Genomic DNA, 20,567 nt, shown 5'->3' on the forward strand with positions numbered 1-20,567 from the left:
GAGCAGCCTGGGAAGTCTGGCTGCCAGGAAGGCCGCTCTCTCAAGCAGAGGCAGAGCTCCAGAGGAATGTCCGCAGAGGACTGTCCTGGAGCCTAGGCGCAGGTGTCCAAGTGCATCCAGCTCTCGGAAGCAGCCTGGGGTTCTGGCTGGCCACACAGGCCATCCCACAGCCCCTCTCTGGGTAGGTCCCCATTTCTCTGGTCCACTGCCCCAGGGAACAGGGAAGCGCTACCATGGCAACAGCCTTGGCAGTGCCAAAGGGCTAATTGTGTGGCTTTCACACCTTTGATGGGCTGAGTGCCAGCTTCCAATGAGGTATTGCTACCCCTGGGGCTGATGCTAGGAGAGCCACAGAAATGCTGGGGCCGTTCTGCCACTGTGCCCCGTGCCACTTCCCCCACCCCGAAAGGGAGGCTTTACCTGTGGCTGGACTGTCCCCAATCATATGACCATGCCCTGTGTCCTCCATTGTGCGGGGTAGGGGTCAGAGGCAAGCAGGAGTATGCCTGCATCCTGTCATTTAACAACACTGCCCCCCTACACACACACACACACACACACACACCAACACCACTTTCCACAGGGACATTTGAAGGCAAAACTAAACCCCAAACGAAAGTTCCAGGAGGAGGTGGACTCTAGAGAAGGCAAAGGGAACAGGACAGATGCTAAAGAATCTTACTTTGATCCATCATGTTCTCTTTTTTCCTTTTAAGTAAAACGGGCTTTCTATTTGACCTGTGCCATTTCCCTGGGGGCATCGTGGATCACAAGTCGGCTGCAAACCAGAAGGTCAACAGGTCAAACCCACCAGCGGCTCCTCAGGAGAAAGCTGAGGCTCTCTGCTCCTGCAGACGGGCAGCCTTGAAAACCCACAGGGGCAGCTCTGTCCTGCCCTGGAGGGTCTCTGAGTCAGAACTGACTCGATGGCAATAAGTTTGAGTTTTGTTTTCTCACTAAGCATTGGACGGCCAATCACAATATCGGCAGTTCAAACCCAGCAGCCACTCCTCAGGAGAAAGCCGAGGCTCTGTGCTCCTCGTTTAGTCTCAGAGACCCTAAAAAGCAGCTCTACTCTGTCTGATCGGGTTGCTATAATTTGGTATCCACTTAATGGCAGTGGGGTGTGTTTGGGGGTTTTGTATCCAAATTTAAAATTGCAATCCGTTTGAAGTTAATTTTAAAAGAAATACTCATTGGAATGAAAGCAAAAAGTCTTTGCCTCATCTGGCTTTCTCCATGAGGACAATGCTGACCACTGTCCTGAGTAACCTAGCCTAGGGAGGGCGCGCTAGCGCTGGCTGTGATGAGGCATACACAACTCTTTTTAAAAGCGAGTTAACCATGGAAGTACTAAAAAATAATAAAGGGCCCTGCGCCCTTATAGGAGGGGCCTTCAAAAAGTTCATGGAAAAATTCCATTACCTTTGAATTCTGAATTTCTATGAACTTTCCGAAGCCCCCGGTACACCTGACCCTTCCTCCATAGCCCTCCTCATGCTGTACCATATGCTCACTGTGCGCTGCTACTTCCTCCTCTTCGACCTGCATGGGAAACTGCACCCACCTCTTTCTGTATGGTTCAAGAGCTTCAATGGTTGCATATTGTTTTTAAAGACTGGGGGAGGGGGGAAATGGAAGGGGGAAAAAGAGAATATTTTGTGTCCCTTAATAAAGCTTTATTGCAACACAGCCACGCCCATCCATTCAGCGGCTCGCAAACAAACTCACTGCTTCCAAGTCAATCGGGACTCATAGCCACCCTATAGGACTGGGTAGAACTGCCCCATGACTTTCTGAGACTACAACCCTAGGGGAGTAGAAAGCCTCATCTTTCTCCCTCAAGAAGCTGGTGGTTTCAAACTTGGCCTTGCAGACCGTAGCCCAAATGCATAACCACCATGCCACCAGGGCCCCTCCGTGCCTGCGACTGTACTCAGTAAATGCTGCATTGGTGGAGGGGTATGTGGTGGGCAGTGTCCACCCGCCTCCCTCCTCAACACCCAGCTTTGTCTGGCAGCCACCACCTGTTGGGGCTGGGCAGGCTGGGGACTCTTTGAGCCCTGGGGGAGGCCTCCTGGCGCAGGCAGCTTGCTCCAAGTCTCTGAAGAAGATGGGTCCCAGGATGGCAAGGTGCAAGGGACACTGGAAGGATGCATCCCAGACTCACAGGCTGAGGCTGTGGCAGGGCAGGGGCGGTGCTTTGGTGCCCTCTGGTGGCCATTGGGAACCCCTTCCCCCAAGGTGTGGGCTGCCTGGTCTCCCCAGCCATCTTCCCAGAGGGAGCCTAACCAGGCCCCCACGCCCAATCTGACCCCCTCACCTACAGATCCGGTGTTCATCAGCTGGGAGTGTCTGCCCCTCCGGCTCACCTCCTCTCTGCCTGTTCCTTCTGGGACTTGGAGATTGAGTCCCAGAGGCAGTCCCAAGGAGGCCCCTTGAATACTACAGGTTTGTTCCAGCCCCAGAGCCTGTGGATTTGCGCGGGGGCGGGGGCGGGGTGTGTGTGCAGGTTTTCCTCCAAGACCAGACGGCTCACACCAGCTTCCTTGGCCCTAAGGCCACCTTCCCTGGGATGTCTTTCTTGATGCAAAATGCAAGCCACCTCCCCGCAACCCCCAGCCCCATTTCCTTCATAAGGTGGTCTTTCAACACAGCGCACAGCACCACTGATTTATAATGACTGGTCTCCCCACTGTGCAGCCAGCTCTGAGAGCGGACTGTGCTCTGCTGGCTTGCCATGCAGCCGGTGCTCCAGCAGTGTAGGTGTGACCCTCACTGGAGGAGCCTGATGCCACAGGAGGGTGGTGTGGTGGCCCCGCTCCGACTAGCTGAGGCAGGCTTGGGTCCTGCATACTGACCCCGGGACCCACCTCGACGGGCTGAAAGGAGGCAGCTTCACACACTTGCTTGTTCTCATCTTGAGAGGTGGCACCCTGGGAAAGGGTCCTCTGGGTAAGGAAAGGGACTTCTCTGAGCTGTACTTTAGGGACAGCAAATTTGTCTCTCATCAGCCTGAAATCCCACCCAGCAGCCACCATCACGTCTCTCTCTCTCTCACACACACACAGGCAGCCTTCCCCATCTGCCTCCAACAGGTGGGGCATGTCTGAGTTGCCTCTGCCCCTGACTTCCACCCATGGCCTACCTGGTTGGGTGACAGAGGGTGGTGGGCAAGTGGGCTGTCCCATAGCAGAGCTGAGAACTGCCTGGGTCTCTGGCCAGTTGACTGGTGCTAGACATTCTCCTTCTTCTCATTAAGCCTATTTCCATCATTGCTCCCACCACTTTCCTCTGGGTCCATGCCGCTGCTGTCTCCCTCCCACCTCACGCTGAGCTCACCCAGCCTCTGGGCCTCTAGGTAGGCTGTTACCCAAACCTAGACGTTTCCTAAGAGCTCTCCAGAGGCACCCAGGCCCCTTCTACCTCCATCAAGAGGCCCTTCACTCATACCTGCAGACACTTCTAACCCTTAGTCCTGCATTTCCCCATTCTTCTTTGTGCACCCTACTAACGGACGTTAGGGTCCCTGGCCGCCTCTCCCCACTGTGCACCTTGAGCAGCTATGGGCAGCATCTTGCCTAGGAAAACTGTTCCACTACTGCCCCATACTGGTTGATCAGGGACGTGCAGGTTTGACCCTGGTGCTGAAGCTAGAAGTCAGCCCAGTGCTGGGTCCATGCGCCCTTCCCAGCCTCGTGCTCCACTCCCTTCCCCTGAGGGAGACCCTCCACCTCACTGGGGGAGGCAATGAAAGTGGAAGCATTTGACGTGACAAAGCGCCAGAGACACACCTGGGAGTTTGAGCTGCGTTTATTATAGTGCGGCATCACCGTGGGCAGCACCAGCCAGAGCTCCCCGACACCCCACACCTGGTCCCCCTACCCCCCAATGACAAGTCATGCTCCCCCCCACCCCAGGCCACCCTGCTGTAGCCTCCAGCACCCTTCATCAGCAGAACAGAGGGGTCCTGGCTCCACAGGGGTCTCCAGTGGCATGGGGTTGAAAGAGGCGCAAAGACAACCCCACAATCTTGTTGGGCTAGCAGTTTGCTTTTAACCAGTTGCCAACATTTTCGAATCAGATTTCAGTTAGAAAGTCAGGATTTCGGGCTTCTCACATCCCTCTTGAACAATCAGCTTTAACAGGTCACCTCTCCTAGGGTTTCCCCGGCCAGGTGCCACTATCAGTCCCAACAAGCAGCCGCTTAGCCTCTCACAGGGCAGTCTTTGCTGTGCAAAGACTTGGATCATGCATCCAAGATGCACTGGAAAGATCAGACCACTCAAAGGCCTCCTTCAGGCCTTCCCACAACCCACCTGACCCCAGGGGCCTGAGTTTGGGACTTTAGAAGCAGGTGAACCTCCCCCTTCACCCACAGCCCCTGGGGTGCAGAAGTCCGAAGATGTCATCTATAACCCACTTCCCAGGCCCCAGCGTGCCCGCCTTCACAGAGTCGGAAGCAGGGTGGAGGTACAATACAGGTGCACAGCTCCGCGGGGCAGAGCTTTCAGGGAGCAAAGCAGCCAGGCCCGGAGTACAGTGCAGGAGCACCCTCTGCTGGGGGCCAGGCAGCACTCGGTTCTTCCGGGATCCAAGTCTGCCTGGAGCCCATCCTGTGGCTCTGGTGCCCAGCCCCCAGCACTTCCTTTGAAACCCCCTGACCCCACCTCACCCTCAGCTGCTCTGGCATCTGTCTCAGCATCCCAGGCAAGGGGCAGGTGGGCCACTTAGGAGCTGAGGGGACAGGGTGGGGTCGCCAGGGGATGGAGAGACTGCCCCTGCAGAATCTATGTGGCCAGGGGTCCTTGTCCCCGAGAAGCTAGGCTTGAGTGAAATACACCCATCTTTAAAAGTTGGCCCAAAGGTCGGTCTAAGTTATCCAGACTGAGGAAGACTCGTGGGCAGCGGGGTCCAGTCGGGGGGACCCCTGGGGCTGGAGTACTTGCAGAAGCCACGCTGCTGCCGGAACCTCCCAGAGGGTGGGCCCAAGCCAGTGGTTTTCAAAGTTTTATTTGAGCAGTTTGTAGCCATCATCACGTTTGATCCTGAGAGGCAAGCAAGGGAGAGAAATCTCTTGGACCGATTTTAGAGTCTGGGACAGTGAAGCCCCAGCGGGCATTGGCTGGCCCCAGGTCACAGCCAGGAGAGAAGAGCATGAGGCTGGGTCCCAGGCAACAGCACCCACCCACCCCTCAAGCCGACCCCCCCATAGCCATGCACAAGAGGTAGTCCTGCCCAGGTTGGGGGACACAGGTAAGCCCCCACTCACCAGCCTGAGCCCTCGTAGTTGTGCCCTTCCTAGACCCGGAGAGCCCATCACATGGGGGCTCCCTGTGCATACCCGCCCCCCTACCTCTCATGCACACACAGCTGCAGGCCACCCATCAGGTGCAGCCAAGGCAGCGTCCTCTGAGGGCCATCAGTGCCCTGCACCCATGGGCCCCACGGGGAGTCTGAGTGGCAGCAGAAACATCTCCTGCAGCCTTGCCCATCCAGGCACAGTATTGGGGACCTGCAGAGTCCCCACCATAGGCCTGGGCCAGGCGGAGTGGTTATGGCCAGTGTGGCGGCCTCACCAGTTGGCCTTCACTGCCTTGATGTCGCTCACGAGGTTCTGGGCCAGGCAGATACCAAAGATCTGAAAGACAGGGGGGCTGGTGAGGGCCAGGGTTGCAACAGGACCCCAGGGCCAGGGGAGGCAGGCACCTCGGGGGCGGAGGATGTACCTGGAGGAGGGCGATGCCCACAAAGACGCTGGCCACGACGATCAGGTTGTCCTGCAGCCACTTCTCAAACTGGCCTACGCAACCTTTGGTGTGGATGGAGCCCTGCTGCTCCAGCTCCTGGCGGGGGTGGGGGGGGTGGGGTGTCACAGGGTCACCTCAGACCTCACTCCCTGTCTCTCCCTCCACTGGGATATAGCTCCCTGTGGGCAGAGGCTGTCTGCGCCACACCGTCCCCCTGAAACCTGGCAGTGCAAAGCCCTGGGCACCTGGGTGGGCAGGTCCCTAGGCTTTGCCCCCCTTCATATATTAGCCCTCCAGCCTTTTGGAGGGAAAGGAACCCCACCCTTATGGGGTGCTAGCCTGCCCTCTGTGTGTGCCCCTCACCAGTTTGAGTCGGACGTCGTATCCACACTGGGTGTTGAGAACATCCTCCTGAGGAGAAACAAGCCAGGGAGAAGCCCTTAAGCTAGAGCCCAACCAGGCTACCCAAATTCTTCCTTCTCAAGAGAACAGAGTCACACGGCTTCCAAGGCCAACTGAGAACCCCCCTGTGGGCCAATGTCTGCCAGGAAATGAGGGGACACTTGCCCTCAGTGTCCCCGACACAGCGATTTATAGGCTATCACTGAGAAGTGTGGGTCATGAAGACAGCCACCTCTCAGCTTGGGGCTGGCAATCTAGAGGAGCCTGGCCCCCGTGCTATGCACCCCCACAGCTCAGGGAGCAGGGAGCCCTTGGGGCCAGTCCTGCCGAGACAAGTTCACCAGCTCAGGACTCGGGTGTGCTCAGGAGGGGCCCAAGACCCCTGACTGAGCCCTCTCCCAGCCCACTCACTGCAGGGTCTCTGACGCAGCAGGAGAAGGGCACCCCACAGCGCTCCCGGCTCGGGTTCAAGTCAGTGCAGTTGTAGTAGATGTTGAGGTTCCAGTCGTTGGGCCCTCGGGCTCCGCAGCAAGACCACTGGGTATGTGGGGGGGAGGGGGGGGAGGAAAGTCCAGGTAAGCCAGGTCCATGGCCAGCAGCCCCTCTCCCAAGCCTTGTCCGACTCATCAAGGAATGGCCTAGGCTACAGGAGGCAGGGCTGGGCTGGGAAAGGCCCTAGAGGCAGTCAGCAGGTGGGCACCTCACCACCCATCCACACAGCAGACTGGCCAGGCCCAAGCCCAAGCCCAGAGTCAGAGAAAGGGGATGAGAGCTCCCGGCTCCTGCCAGTGAGTGGGTGCTGGGAGGGGTGGTTGTGAGTCCGGCAGAGACGTGGAAGAGGAAGGACCGTCTCGAGAGTGCTGGCCCAGGGAGAGGAGGGTTGCAGGATGACGGCTCAAGGACACTCATCAGTCCTGGGCTACGTGTGGGGACAAGTGGCAAGTGGGTATGGCAGGGGGATGGCTGATGGGGTGGCTGGAGGACGGGGTGGGTGGGTATGGCCGTGGGATGCCTGATGGGGTGGCTGGAGGATGGGGTGGGCAGCAGAGGGAACTGACCCAGGCAAGGGACTGAGTGGTACCCTGTCCCCACAAGGCTTGGCTGACACCTGCCCACCCCCACAGGGAGGCCCAGAGCAATTCACGGCTCTCTAACTAGCATCCTGTGTGTGAGTGGGTATGACTGTGTGAGGTATGACTATATGAGTGTGATTGAGAACTGGTGTGACTGTGTGAGTGAGACTGTGAGGTGGGACTGAGAGCAAGTGTGATTGGGTGTGGCTGCGTACATGTTGCTGTGAGTGGGTGTTACTTGGTGAATGTGAGTGAATGGGTGTAGTATGTTACTATGAGTGGGTGTGACTGAGCAGGTGTGACTTGGTAAATGTGAGTGAATAAGTGTGGTTATATGTTACTGTGAGTGTGACTTAGGTGTGACTTTGTGAGTAGGTGTGGCTGTATGTGTATGATTGAGTGGGTGCAACTGTATGTGAGACTATGAGGTATGACTGTGGCTTTTGAATGAGTGTAGCTAAGGCTTGAGTATAGCTGTCAAAGGGTTACTGTGAGCAGGTGTGACTGAGCAAGTGTGGCTGGCTAAGAGTTACTGTGAGTAGGTGTGACTGAGGGGGGTGTAGCTGTCTAAGGCTTGAGGGCAGCTGGCCAAAAGTTTCCTTCCTGTGAGCAGGTGTGACTGAGCAGGTATGGCTGTGAGGGATCTGTGTGCATCCAGGAGGTGTCTATGGTCTAAGTAACTGTGTTACTAACTGCCGTTGTCCGTCTGTCTAAGGGTAAATTTACATGCTTGAAGGAGTGTTTCTATGTCCCACCAGCGTTTATGAGAGGAAGTTCCTGTTTACTTATAGGGGCTGGAAACTCTGGCCTAGAGCTGCCGGTCCAGAGCCTCTGCCTTCTGCTTCCCACTCATGTCCCCTGAGACCCAAACAGCCCAGGGACCACCCGGCTGGCTCTCTTCCCAGGAGCTTGCTGGCCCTGGACTCACGTATTCCTGAGCAAAGTCAATGAGGTTCTGGAGGTCGATGTCATCCCGGTAGGCCTTGACGTTGTTGTTGATGAAGAGGTTGAGCTGGTCTCGAATCCAGTCCTTGAAGACGAAGGCTAAGATGCCCGTGGCCAGCTCCAGGAAGAATATGAGGCCGAGGAACACGGAGAACTGCGGGCACACAGAGGGGCGCTGATTACCTCCCGGGGGCCCAGCGTAGGGCGCCGGCCCACCCAGGGGAGACCTGGAGACCCACCGATTCTTACTTTAGTGCTGCTCTGTCACAGCGCACGGGAGGCAGCATTGTCCTTACCTACAGAGCGGCACCTGGTTCCCTAACCCACACCTGTTCCAGAGGTAACCCCCACCACCACCCCTCACCTCAGCCATGTGGCTCCACAGCCAGCCCCGCCCCTCCCACCAATCCCAGGTACGTGGCTGAGCACTGCCCTCCCCAGGCCACAGGGATTGGCCCGGAGGCAGCCAATCCGAGACAAGGAGAATGCAGGGGCGGGCTTTGGCCAGCGTTGAGGAGGGAGGCCAGACTTGCAGGCAGTGATGCCAGCATGTGCTGGCAACCCAGAGCTGAGAGTGCCTAGTTCTCCTGACATCGGGACAGGATGGCTCCCAAACCAACCGGTGCGACCAGCGGACCCCAACTCATGGCGACCGCTCCTGCGTCCGGGAGAACGCTGGCTGGTGTGTCAGCAGCACGCCAGCAGGCGTTTCTGTCTGAGGCATCTATGAGGGGCCTGGGACTCCCGCCTCACTGTTTGCGCTGCCCAGGGACTCTTCAGCCGAGTGTCCCTGGGCTTTTCATGCCCGGAACGAGCCCTGGTGGCGTTGTGGTTCAGTCTTGCGCTGCAAACCACGAGGTCAGCAGTTCGACACCAAGCTCTCCGCTGGAGAAAGGTGAGGCACTACGGTCCCCTCCACCGTATGAGGTGGCTATGAGCTGGAATCAGCTTGATGGCAGGGAGTTTGCTTTGATTTCTTGGGGGTTTGGTCTCATCCCAGGGGCCAATGCAAACCCAGGTTCCAGTCATCCACAACAGAGCGTTCTAGTAAGTATAGGTAATACGGATACCATAAAGAAGACGCGAATAACGTAATGATGGGTGACTCGACACCAAGCAGGAAGTGTGGGGGGAGGCGGGTCCCCGCGGCCACACTCACAAACTTCAGCAGGAAGGTGTTCTCCCGCAGGGCCCCGATGCACCCAGCAAAGCCCAGCACCGACATGACGCCTCCGACCACCACGAACAGCCACACGGGGTCCAAGCCCCCGAGATCAGTCAGCGCCGAGATGTTGGAGAGCACGCCCTGGCCCAGGGGGTGCAGAGGCTGATGTGGAGAAGCTGGCCCTCCCACTCTCCCACCTCCCCAGACCACAACCCGCCACCTTACCTTCTCCCCCCAGGCCCAGAGGCCAATGGCCAGGAACAGGGCTCCCAGCACCTGTGAGAGCAATAGGGAAGATCTTAAAGCCAAGACTGAGCCCCGGGTCTCTGGGTTCCTCACCCCCTGACCCCTTCTGTGCCCCAGGGCTCTCCAAAAGTGATGGGGAGGATACTAAAGGGATGGAGGCTGCAACCCACCTTCCAAGGACACATCTCACCGCTGCCGCCCGTAGGAGGGCCACTTTCCCTGCCTCCACCCACAAGCTACCAGAGCTGTCACCCATGTGATGTGTCCTTGGGTGTCCATGGTGCTCAGCTTATCAGGGTGTGGGCAGTGTGTATCCCAGGAGTCTGGGGAGCCCCTGGAGGGTTCTGGGCAGAGTGGCAACTGTCTGCTTCACACTGAAAACAAAAACTTCCAGGCCTGTGACCCTGCTCATAGGGACCTCCTGCAGGTCACCTGGACCTCTTGTTGCCTCATTTCTCCTGGAGCCTTCTTCCCTTTTGTCACCACACCATCTCTGCTCCAGCCTCCCCTTCTGGGTTCCCCACCTTCTAGCCCTGACCTTCTAGGAGGGGCAGGAGGGCAGACCAGCCCTCAGGACAAAAGCTAACTCAGACCCACTGCTCCTTCAATGCTCAGCCCATCCCTTAGCCCCAGCACCCAACCTCTCGCTCCCCTGACTCTTGCTGGGGTCTCTCCTGCCTGGGCACTCAGGGCTCCTTCTGCTCAATGCCCTGCCCACCCCCACCTCCATTGATCACCACCACCCCCTCCATTGGGTTCTGAACTTGCTGACGTGTGACCTTAAGTAGATGACTGAAGCTCTGAGCCTGTATCTTCATCTTTGGTCATTTTTGTTAGGTGTCCTCGCATAGTGACCCTGTGCACAACAGAACGACCCACTGCGGGTCCTGTGCAGTCCTCTCAATGAGCCCAAAGTTGCAGCCGCTGTGCAAACCAGCTGTTTGAGGGCCTTCTTTCCACCCCTTCCCGTGGTTAATCTGTGGTTATCAGCATACAATGTATTGGAATTCATTGCTTAATCTGCCTAACCACCCTAAGGAACTGGCTGCAGCAGGAATCTCCCGGATATAAAAGCTGACCACCCACTCGGCCCACCCAGACCTCCCTACCAGCTCTCTGCACACTGCCCACGCCCTGGTAAGCTGAGACCATGGAGGCCCAAGGACACACCACATGGGTGACAGCCCCCGGCAGCACGTGGGTGGAGGGCAGGGCCACCAAGTGAGCTTAAGAGAATTGGAAGGGCCTGGTGCCTTGACCCAAGGCTGGGGGAGCAGGGACTGCAGGAGATGGGACAGTGGTTAGAGGACTTGGCAGGACCCTGGGCACCCCTGCTATCTGGGAGGGGCACCAACCGCTCCTGTCTCTCCCGAGAGACACCACGCCCTGGAACGCTGAATTCAGTTGCCCAGAGCCAGACTCTGAACTCTAACAAGGGAGATTCCCCCCACCCAGGCGGGAGGGAGCATCAGGCTCGTTCCCCTCCCTGCGCACAGCGTCCAGAATGTGGGTAGAGGGTGGGGAGGGAGGGAGCTTTCGCCCAATCCCAGGGCTGTAGGCAGAGCCTGGACCAGGTCCAGGTGTCAGGAGCAAGGGGACGGGAAGGGGCCCGGCCCAACCTTTCTCGTCACACTTTCCTCCCCACTGGACAACACAGAGGTGGGGCTCGACACGCACCCCGCATCCTGGGAAGCTAGAGAAGCGGGGACCGTTTTGCAGTAAATGTGCCCCAGGTGCTTTCAAAGCAGCAGTAGCCCCTTCCCCGCCGGGCCTGGGGAAGACTCAGCTCGACTTCCCTCAAGTGGCTGGGAGCCGACCCCCGGCAATCCAGGCCTCTCCGCAGCCCCCTCGGGCTGTTCCATGGGCGAGAGGGTGCGGACGGAGCCCTAAGCGCTTGCGGCAGGAAGTGGTCTCTTCCCGATGGGAAACTGCACCTCCTTCTCCTCCCGCCACCCCCAGCGCAGGCCCGGAGCCAACCCGAAGCTCACCCAGAAGACAATGTTGAAGCCAAACAGGAAGTATTTCCCGCAGCAGCCGACCTCGGGTTCCTGGAAGTGCTGGTGCTTGCCGGGCATGGTGAGCGGCCGCCCTCCGGCCCGAGAACCGGAGCCAAGAGCCGGGCCCAGCCCTCCGCGGGCTGCCCTGGGCTACAGCCACCCCGGGCCTAGCCGGGCGGCTGCGGCTTAGTGGCCGCGGCCACACAGAGCGCCGGCCGGGCCCCGCCCGCCCCGCAGGGACCGCCCCCGGCGGCGCCCCGGGCGCCCCGCCCTGAAGCCTTCCCGAGAGCCCCGCCTCTGAACCCGACTCCGCCCCCTAGACCGAACCCTTCGCTTAGCTCCGCCTCCGGCACACAGGCTCCGCCCCAGAGCTTCACTTGGTCCCCTCAATGCCCGGCCCCAGGACTTGGGGTCCGCCCAAGTCCTCAGAACCTGGCTTCGATCCCGAGGCTCAGGCCCCGCCCCTGAACCTTACTTCATCCCCAGAGCCCCGCCCCGCAGCTTGGATCCGCCCCCAACCCAAATGCCTTCCTTCTAAGCCCCGCCTCCGAGCACGGCTGGGTCCCCATCTCCCATCCGGGCTCTTCCCCTCCGAGCCTGGCTCCACCCCTACGCTTTACTTCCCCCGACTCTGGGAGAACGTATCTTCTCGGAGCGGCTCCGGATCCTGGACCGGTCCCTAATCCCCGGCTCCGACCCCGGGTTTGGCTCAGTCTCCCACACAGGCTGCCACAGCAGGCGCCCCGAGCGTCCTCCAGACATGCTCTGGCATCCCCGTGTCCTCCGAAGCCCACATATGCCGGACACCCCCGCGCCCCCGCACACGCAATCTGCAACGTCCAGCCCTAGCGCCATCCCACTCCCCAGCCTGGCTCTCCCAGCTCTCCCAGACGACTAACTCCATGAGAGGATGGTAATCGGTTGTTTTTTGTTTTAATCATTGTACTGGGGGCTCATACAACTCTTAACACAATCCATACCTACAGCAATTGTGTAAAGCACATTTGTACGTTCGTTGCCCTCATCATTCTCAAAATATTTGCTCTCCTCTAAAGCCCTTGGCATCAGCTCATTTTACCCCCTCCCTCCCTGTTCCCCCTCCCTCATGAACCTTGATAATTTATAAATTATTTTGTCATATCTTACATTGTCCGACGTCTCCTTTCAGCCACTTTTTTGTTGTCCATCCCCCAGGAGGTGGTTATATGTAGATCCTTGTAATTGGTTCGCCCTTTCCACCCCATGCTCCCTCCACCCTCCCAGTATTGCCACTCTCAGCACTGGTCCTAAAGGGATCATCTGTTCTGGATTCCCTGTTTCCAGTTCCTATCTGTACCAGTGTACATCCTCTGGTCTAGCCAGATTTGTAAGGTAGAATTGGAATCATGATAGTGGGGGTGGGGGGGAAACATTTAGGAACTAGAGGAAAGTTGTTTCATTGTTGCACTCTGATTGACTGTCTCCTCCCCCTCTCCCCACCCTGCTGGAAGGGGATGTCCAGTTGCCTACAGCTGGGTCTTGGGTCCCCAATCTGCACTCCCCCTCATTCACAATGATTTGATTTTTAGTTCTTTGGTGCCTGATACCTGATCCCTTCGGCACCTCGTGATCACATAGGCTGGTATGCTTCTTCCATGTGGGCTTTGTTGCTTCTGAGCTAGATGGCCACTTGTTTACCTTCAAGACTTTAAGACCCCAGATGCTATATCTTTTGATAGCCAGGCACCATCAGCTTTCTTCACATTTGCTTATGCACCCATTTGTCTTCAACGATTGTGTCAGGAAGGTGAGCATCATGGAATGCCAGTTTAATAGAACAAAGTGTTCTTGCATTGAGGGAGTACTTGAGTGGAGGCCCAATGTCCATCTGCTACCTTAATACTAAAACTATAAATATATGCACATAGATCTATTTCCTGGTCATATATATATTTACATATGTACAAGCCTTTATTTAGACCTCTATAAATGCCCTTTGCCTCCTAGCTCTTTCCTCTGTTTCCTTTGACTTTCCTCTTGTCCCACTCATGCTCAGACTTCATTTGGGTTTCAGTAATTCCTCTCGGTTACATTGCCCTTGATCGAGCCCTACACCAGGCCTCCTACACTGTCCTCACTGATTTGGATCACTTTTTCCCTTGTCCCTGGGTTTGTTAGCACCACTTCCTTCCCCCCACCTCCCCCTTGCCCATGGCCCCCCTGGAACCGTCAGTCATGTTTTCTTCTCCAGATTGTTTATCCAGCCTATCTTATTTAGACAGAACTACAGAAATAACATGCACAAAAACAAGACAGAGCAAAACAAAGCAACAAAAGAAAACACAGCAAAAAAAAGTAACAAAAAAAGAGAAAAGCTTATAGTTATAGTTCAAGGACTGTTTGTTGGCCTTTAGGAGGGTTTTCCAATCGAGTCTGATGGGGTGCCAAGCGTTGGCCCCAAAGTCTTATTTTGGTATTCCCTGGGGACTTTGTTCCCTGCTGTTCTGTTGCACGCCCTTAGTGTTTTGCTTCGGTGTGGTGGAGTCAGATCGGGCGTAATTTCCACACTGTCTCCAGTGTTGTCCCCTGTAGGGCTATGGGTCAGTGAGGGATGTCATGTCTCATAGTGGGGCCGGACATATGTTCTCTGTGGATTGGCTACCCTGAGCAGAAATATCGTCCTCAAGGCTTGGTGGGCCAGGATGTACTCCACTCTCTTCTTCCCACTTCATTTGCTCCCAGACATGTCTCTCTCCCTGAGCTGTAGCTCAGTGCTTTCCTCTGAAGTCAATTCTTCTTGGGGGAGGGGCAGCTGTTCCAGTAGTTGGGATTGTTTTTAACTTGTGCAGGACGGTTTATGACAGTGCAGTGGAGTCCGATGTGCCTTTTCACTTAGCAGAAGCTCAACGCTACCTGTACTGGCTCAACCTCAGGCCAGGTGAGGACCTGGGTCTTGGGAGTGCAACACCTGCTTCACCCCACCCATCGGTGGCTGGGGCCTCTCAACCTCACTCCTCTTCCCCAAACCAGCTTGGTCCTGGGTAGCTTGGAGGCTGACACAAGCCCTCCTCTCAAGAAAGGACAGAGAAAGAGGTCCAAGTTCTGAATCTTAATGTAGACCCTTTCAAAATAATTCTAGGGGACCAATAACAGAAATGTGGGTGAAGGGAGATGACGGACAGTGTAAGACATGAAAACATAATTTATAAATGATCAAGGGTTCGTGAGGAAGGGTGGGAGGGAGGGGAAAATCGAGGAGCTTATACCAAGGGCTCAAGTAGAAAGAAAATGTTTTGGAAATGATGGCAATCTACATACAAATATGCTGGATACAATTAATGTATGGAATGTAATATGAGCTATAAGAGCCCCCAATAAAATGATTTTTAAAAATAATTCTAATATTGTTCAGAAGTGAGCATTTATTTAGAATCACAGAAAAGCTGACACCACCACCCTCCCTCCTGGCGCACAGGGACACTCACACACCTGCACTTCACTCAGGACCTGAAGCTGGAGCACCCTGGTGGCCCCAGGCCAGGGACCAAGAGAAGGCTTTCTCCCTATCATCTCCTCTGGACAGGTGTCTGCTCTGCCTCGGAGTCATTGGGCCATGGGTCACCAAGCTAGCCCCACTCCAGGGACCCACCCACCACTGGTGGCAAAAGAAGGAGAGCCATGGGTGGACATTGAGGTTATAAGTCTGAGACCACTTCTGAAGGTTTTCAAGCATCATGATCATAAAGAGTCCCTCTACACCTGTCCTCTGAGTGGCAATGGCCTTGAGCCCCCTCCCTGAAATGGAAGTCTGGGCTTTAAAGTACTGACTCTGTCATCCCCCAACAAGCAATCCTTCCCCCAGGTGATAGAAGGCAAGCCAGAGACCCTGGGTCCTTCTCCCCTGCTCTGCAGTTCCAGTCAGCACTAGGTCCCCGCTACAGAGCTGCCCCATGCCTAGCCCCCACTCATGTTAAGGGGGCTTTGTATTTCCTGCAGGCCATGGGAAGAACCCGCTGTCTGTCCAGTAGTCCTGCCCAGGAGCAACTGTGTAGACCACCCTCCCCCCACCGTGTACACATTTACACACACACACACACACACACAAGGCTCAGGTGGTGACATTGAAATGGGAGCAAGGCCAAGGTCTTTCACACCACAAACTTATTCCTGGTGCTCTTGGTGGCCGTGTCTGCATGGGCCTGGTAACCGATGATGGCTTTGGTTGAGAGGCCCAGGTGTTGTTTATAGACATGCCTGGAGGAGGACAGGAGACGCACATGATTGCCACCTGACCACCAGGGCCTGTTCCTTTGCCCTCTAAGTCCCTCCCAGCATCCAGCCACAGGTGTGGGGGGCGGGTGTCTGATAGATACCTCCATATGGAAACCCAAAATATAATTCCTTAATCCTAGAAAGAGTTCTGCTAGGAATATAATTTGAAATCCACAGATTGCAAATCCTCAGATTCAGGCAGGTACGGAAGGAGGAGAAGGGGACAGGGAGAGTTCCAGAAGCCTCTCTAAGGAGCCCTGATGCATACTGGGTTACAGATTGGGCTGCTGCCCGAGTTGTCAGCAGTTGCAAAGGACCAGGAGCTGTGGGAGAGCATGAGGCTTTCAGCTCCCCAGAGTTGCGGCCCCAGAGGTGGTTCTGCCCTGTTCTGTAGTCTCCCCCTTGCATCCAGGCCACCCTCCTCCCACCACCCCCAACTCCATGTCAGCATGCCCCTCACCCGATGTGCAGCACGCTGGCCTGGTTCTCCGCCTCCCGAGTCCACACGGAGATCTTGTCTCCCTTGGTGCGGATATTGACCACAGCCCCACACACTTCCTGGCTGTGTTCCTCAAAGCTCTCCCCGATCAGACACAGCAGCTGGGCCCCCAGGAGGAATACAGTGAATGCTTTGGCTCGGGCACAGGGGTGCCTCCCCACACATACCCACTGGCCTCCATCCTCAAGCCAGCACCAGCCCCTTCCATGCCCATCCCAGTGCCCACTCACTGTTTCCAACCAGAGGCGGTCCAGCTTGCTGTGGCGCTGGTGCTTGGCCAGGCTGACCAGCCAGCGGCCCCCGCGCTTGTTCCTGCTATCTTCCCACATGGGCCGGATGCCATCCTGGGAGGCAGGGAGGGCACATCTGATCAACGGTGAAGGTGAGGACCCAGCGGATCTTCATCTGCCCTTGGCCCAGCCCTTTCTATACCTCGTTTGCCTCCATCCTCTCCAATGGAGACAGGGGCGGATTAAGCAAGCCCTCCAAGTCTTTGCCCATGGTCTCCAAACCTGAGTGGGCACATCCCCATGGCCAGGCCTCAGGGCACTCACTCATCGATGGGGACAGATGGCCTGGGTGGTTGGGAGGGGGCTCCTGGAACACTTCCGAGGCAAAATCTTTGACCGGAAACCAGGCACCTTCCAAATGCCCCTTTGCTCCTCCCTTTGCAGACTGAAAGGCCCTTCTGACACAGCACCAGGGAGGGGTCAAGGTCCCTACCCCGGTGAGGGAGGGATGAAGGAACCGGCCCCACCCTGCAGGAGGTGGTGGTGGGGGGAACAGGGTCGGAGCTTACCTTGAAAAGGGCATAATCACAGCCTGAAGAGAGCTTGCTGGCCAACTGAATGTGACCGTACACCCTGGAGAGAGACCCCTTGCTGACGATCAAGTCCCAGAGGGGCTGGTTCCAGCTGGCCGTGTCCCCTCAGTTCCTGACTGCGTCTGGCACTGCTGTGCAATGCGTGCCCCGCCACCCGCCACCCTTCCAGACTCACACTGACTCTCCTGCCTGGAATTTCACCCTCTCGCATCCAAACCCTCAACCATACCCCCACATGTCTGGAACATTTCCCGATCCTTCACACCCAAGGAAGCCACAGCCCCCAGAGAGGTTTGAAGATGCCAAAGCAGGGTATTGAGGGTTTGGGGATCCAGGTGCAAACAGGGAACCTGCTCTATGACTAACAGAAATGTTGGCAGTTCGAGTCCACCCAGAGGCACCTCAGCAGAAAGTCCTTCCTAACACCAGACCGTAGGAAACCCTCTGGAGCACAGTTCTGCACCGATGCACTTGGGCTGCCCCGAGTCAGGGTCAGCTCCAGAGCAGCTGCCTGGGTTGAAGTGGGGGATTGATGTCTAGCCCCCTCCCACTGTTCTTCAAAGCCTTCCTGGAGCCCCACTCCCCACCACCATACCCCACACCCCGCCCCTAGGGTCTGTGCATCTTTCAGGGAGGGGTGTGTCCTCTGTTGACAGAGGCAGCAGAGTCCAGACTTGGCTGCTGAGACAGGCTCAGGGAAGGTAAGGAATCTACAGGAGGTCACAAAGCGAGGGAGTGCCCAGCCAAGGCCAATTCAGGAGGGCTGTTCCCCCACAGACTTAGTCCCCACCTCCACTCCCACCCAGGAAAACTCATCCAGCCCCAAACCAACATCCAAACCCATTGGCACTGAGTCAATTCTGACTCCGTGCGTGCCCAAGCAGGACAGAGCAGCACTGTCCCCGGGGGTTTTCAAGGCTGTAACCTTTACAGGGCCGGCTGCTAGTCTTTCTCCCCTGGTGCTTTCTGTTCGTGCCTCAAATCAGAGGCACGCAGAGTGAGTGGGCATGTCGAGCAGGCTGAGAGTGGAGCCTCCGTTTCTTCAGAAAGTCTGGACAGGAGTCTAGGAAACCAGGGTGGTTCTTTTTAAAGCTACCCTTTTAAGAGCAGCAGCTCCTCTAACCTTGACACTGACCTAACCATATACTGTTAGGGCAGAAAAAACCCCAAATCTCATTGCCATCCAGTGGATTGGTTCATAGAGACTCCGTAGAACAGCGGAGAACTGCCCTGTGGGTGTCCGAGGCTGTGAATCTGTACAGAGCAGACAGCCTCATCTTTCTCCAGGGGAGTTTGAACCCCTGGCTTTTCAGTTGGCAGCCCACTCCATACCCCACACCACAGGACCAGAGAAGAGGCTCCTGTTGTCTGAGGGCTGACAGGTGCAGCCCACCCCAGCATGTTCCAGAGGGTCTTTCCTCTGCGGGCGACCGGAGGCAAGATATGATGGCTTCTGCCCTGAGCACCCTGGGGATGGGTAACGTGTTCAGATCACAGGATGCTCCCCAGGAACAGTCGTGGCCGAGGAAGCAATGCCACTAACGGGTGATCAGGAGAACCTGTCCTGTGCTGTCTGGCGACCACCTGGAATAAACTCTAGGACCCTCACCTGTTACCAATCATGTTATCCACGGGTTCCCCACCTAGCCCTGTTAGACCCTGTCAAGTCTAGTGCTCTGCCTTGATCTCCTGATTGTTTTTGTCATGTTCAGTTCATTCTCTGACTATACAGAAATATTTGCCCCCTCATTGTCTGGCAGAGCAACTATTTTCACACCGGGAATTGGGGCATCTTTCCGCTCTCAACCACCATTAGGGCGACCGGTGTTAACCTCAAACAACCTGTGCCTTTCTCACTATGCAGACTCCCCAGGTGTGACGTTGCTCTCTGATCGATTGTTTCACCCATTGACCTTTGGGTTGGAGTGCCACCAAGCACCTTACCATGGCCCAGCACCAGACCTCCACAAATGCTGAGGGGCTGCGAGAGGCCTGGGGAGCTGGCTGATGCCAGAAACAGCCCCTGGGGGGAAGCGGGGGGAGGCCAAGTGGGAGGCGCTGGCTAGGGGCTAAGAGAGCAGACACTCACGCCCAGAAGTCCTCCACGGTGTCAAACTTGATGATCAGGTGCAGGTTGTCCTGCCAGGCCTGGCTGGAGTCATTCTTGAAGAACCACAGAGCCCACCTGGGGGGAAGCCGGGAGGAAGCAGAGAGGACTCCCTATCAGTGCCAGCCCCGGGACAACAGGGGGTGGCCCGCCTTCAGGGCACAGGGGGAGGTGAGCGAGGCCAGTTTATCTGGAGGGTCAGCAGGACCAGCAGAATCTCAGCCGAGCTAAGGCTGGAGGGGCCCACAGGGCCGGCGGCTGAGGAGTGGGAGTGGAGCTCCCCTGGCAGGGGGCACTCAAGGGCACACAGCCACTTAGTCGAGGGTGGCACCTGCCCTACCTGTTCTCCAGGGAATGCAATTCTGGCTGCACCGCCACTGCCTCCATGGGCTCCTCTCCTGCGGGGCCCTTCCTCCTCTGAGGCTGCAGCGTCTCCTCGTCCTGGTCCGCCGCCATTGCTGCTGCCTTCTCCTCCTGCTCCCTCTCCTCCTCCACTGTCTTCTCCTCCAATTTTGGGCTTCCTCCCTGTATCTCTCTGGCCTGACCAGAGAAAGGAGTCAGGGTGGGCTCCCAACTGCCCACCCAGGCCACCCCACTGCAGCCCCTGGTTTCAGAAGGGCCCCGGCCAGGTGGACTCACGGGACTGGTGGCAGCCATGCCCACAATGCCTCTGGCTCCAAGGCTCTCAGAACTTCTAAGGACCCCCCAGCTGCAGGCTTTTAATGCCCCAGGACCCACGCAGGGCTGTAGAATGGGGAGGAGCCAGCATGGGCAAGGAGGGGCTTACACTCATTTGTTCACCCAAAACCAAGCACACTCACTGCCATTGAGTCAATGCAGACTCACAGCGACCCTTAGAAGGCAGGGTAGAACTGCTGGGTTTCTGAGACTGTAACTCTTCACAGGAGTAGAAAGCCCTATCTTTTTTCCTCCGAGAAGCTGGTGGTTTTGAACTGCTGACCTTATAGTTGGCAGCCCATTTCACACATCCTGTAATTTAATCGCTCACTCATAGGAGATTGTACAATCGCCACCACAATCAATTTCAGAGCATTTTCTTCTCATACTTGTTGTGAACTCTCCATGTCTCCCCTTCCTTCCCTGCCATGCCCCGATCCTGTCACTGTCTCTGTAGATCTACTAGCCTGGATTTCTGAAACTGTACATCTTTACCGGAGTAATGTGCCTAGTCTTTCTCTCTCAGAGCATGAGGTCGTTAGTCTATTGTGCCAACCTGGCCGATAAACACATGTGGGGTTAATTGAAGGGCGGAGGGATAAATGGCTCAGTGAGTCTCGCCTCTCGAGTT

General features: G+C 56.6%; 2 protein-coding genes across 4 annotated transcripts; both read right to left on the reverse strand.

The window, feature by feature from the left end:
* Positions 1 to 543: 543 nt before the first annotated feature.
* On the reverse strand, positions 544 to 19,937 carry EIF4E1B (eukaryotic translation initiation factor 4E family member 1B). Of its 3 annotated transcripts, none has more exons than XR_006679533.1 (7): positions 19,898 to 19,937; positions 19,599 to 19,798; positions 19,241 to 19,336; positions 17,128 to 17,191; positions 16,290 to 16,672; positions 15,639 to 15,811; positions 544 to 565 (listed from the first exon to the last, which is right to left on the reverse strand). XR_006679533.1 is itself a non-coding variant. In XM_004697142.2 (7 exons), the coding sequence occupies exons 1-7, from the start codon at positions 19,913 to 19,915 to the stop codon at positions 15,706 to 15,708; spliced, it is 738 nt and encodes a 245-aa protein (XP_004697199.1). In that variant the 5' UTR covers positions 19,916 to 19,937; the 3' UTR covers positions 14,960 to 15,705. The 3 variants fall into 3 exon arrangements, 2 of the variants coding, with proteins under 2 accessions (XP_004697199.1, XP_045140727.1); XM_004697142.2 differs by lacking the exon at positions 544 to 565 and having other exon boundaries at positions 14,960 to 15,811; positions 16,290 to 16,429; positions 16,559 to 16,672; XM_045284792.1 differs by lacking the exon at positions 544 to 565 and having other exon boundaries at positions 14,960 to 15,811.
* On the reverse strand, positions 4,998 to 11,744 carry TSPAN17 (tetraspanin 17). Its single transcript, XM_004696813.3, has 9 exons — positions 11,570 to 11,744; positions 9,561 to 9,611; positions 9,330 to 9,476; positions 8,154 to 8,324; positions 6,564 to 6,689; positions 6,114 to 6,161; positions 5,730 to 5,846; positions 5,580 to 5,641; positions 4,998 to 5,048 (listed from the first exon to the last, which is right to left on the reverse strand). The coding sequence occupies exons 1-9, from the start codon at positions 11,654 to 11,656 to the stop codon at positions 5,012 to 5,014; spliced, it is 846 nt and encodes a 281-aa protein (XP_004696870.2). The 5' UTR covers positions 11,657 to 11,744; the 3' UTR covers positions 4,998 to 5,011.
* Positions 19,938 to 20,567: the final 630 nt, after the last annotated feature.

Source organism: Echinops telfairi, unplaced genomic scaffold (assembly GCF_000313985.2).
Source record: "Echinops telfairi isolate 266 unplaced genomic scaffold, ASM31398v2 ScPeMD7_7469;HRSCAF=8507_0, whole genome shotgun sequence".
In the NCBI taxonomy this organism is placed as follows: Eukaryota; Metazoa; Chordata; class Mammalia; order Afrosoricida; family Tenrecidae; genus Echinops; species Echinops telfairi.

What these genes read in the sequence shown, in the direction of transcription:
- TSPAN17 (XM_004696813.3), bottom strand. Translation starts at nt 11,656, where the DNA reads ATGCCCGGCAAGCACCAGCACTTCCAGGAACCCGAGGTCGGCTGCTGC. An exon ending in GCTGCGTCAGAGACCCTGCA is followed by an intron (nt 6,162 to 6,563) that starts GTGAGTGGGCTG and finishes GTTTCTCCTCAG; the next exon opens with GAGGATGTTCTCAACACCCA. An exon ending in AAGGCAGTGAAGGCCAACTG is followed by an intron (nt 5,049 to 5,579) that starts GTGAGGCCGCCA and finishes CTTGCCTCTCAG; the next exon opens with GATCAAACGTGATGATGGCT.
- EIF4E1B (XM_045284792.1), bottom strand. An exon ending in TTGCATTCCCTGGAGAACAG is followed by an intron (nt 19,337 to 19,598) that starts GTAGGGCAGGTG and finishes GCTTCCCCCCAG; the next exon opens with GTGGGCTCTGTGGTTCTTCA. An exon ending in ACCGTGGAGGACTTCTGGGC is followed by an intron (nt 17,192 to 19,240) that starts GTGAGTGTCTGC and finishes GTCTCTCTCCAG; the next exon opens with GGTGTACGGTCACATTCAGT.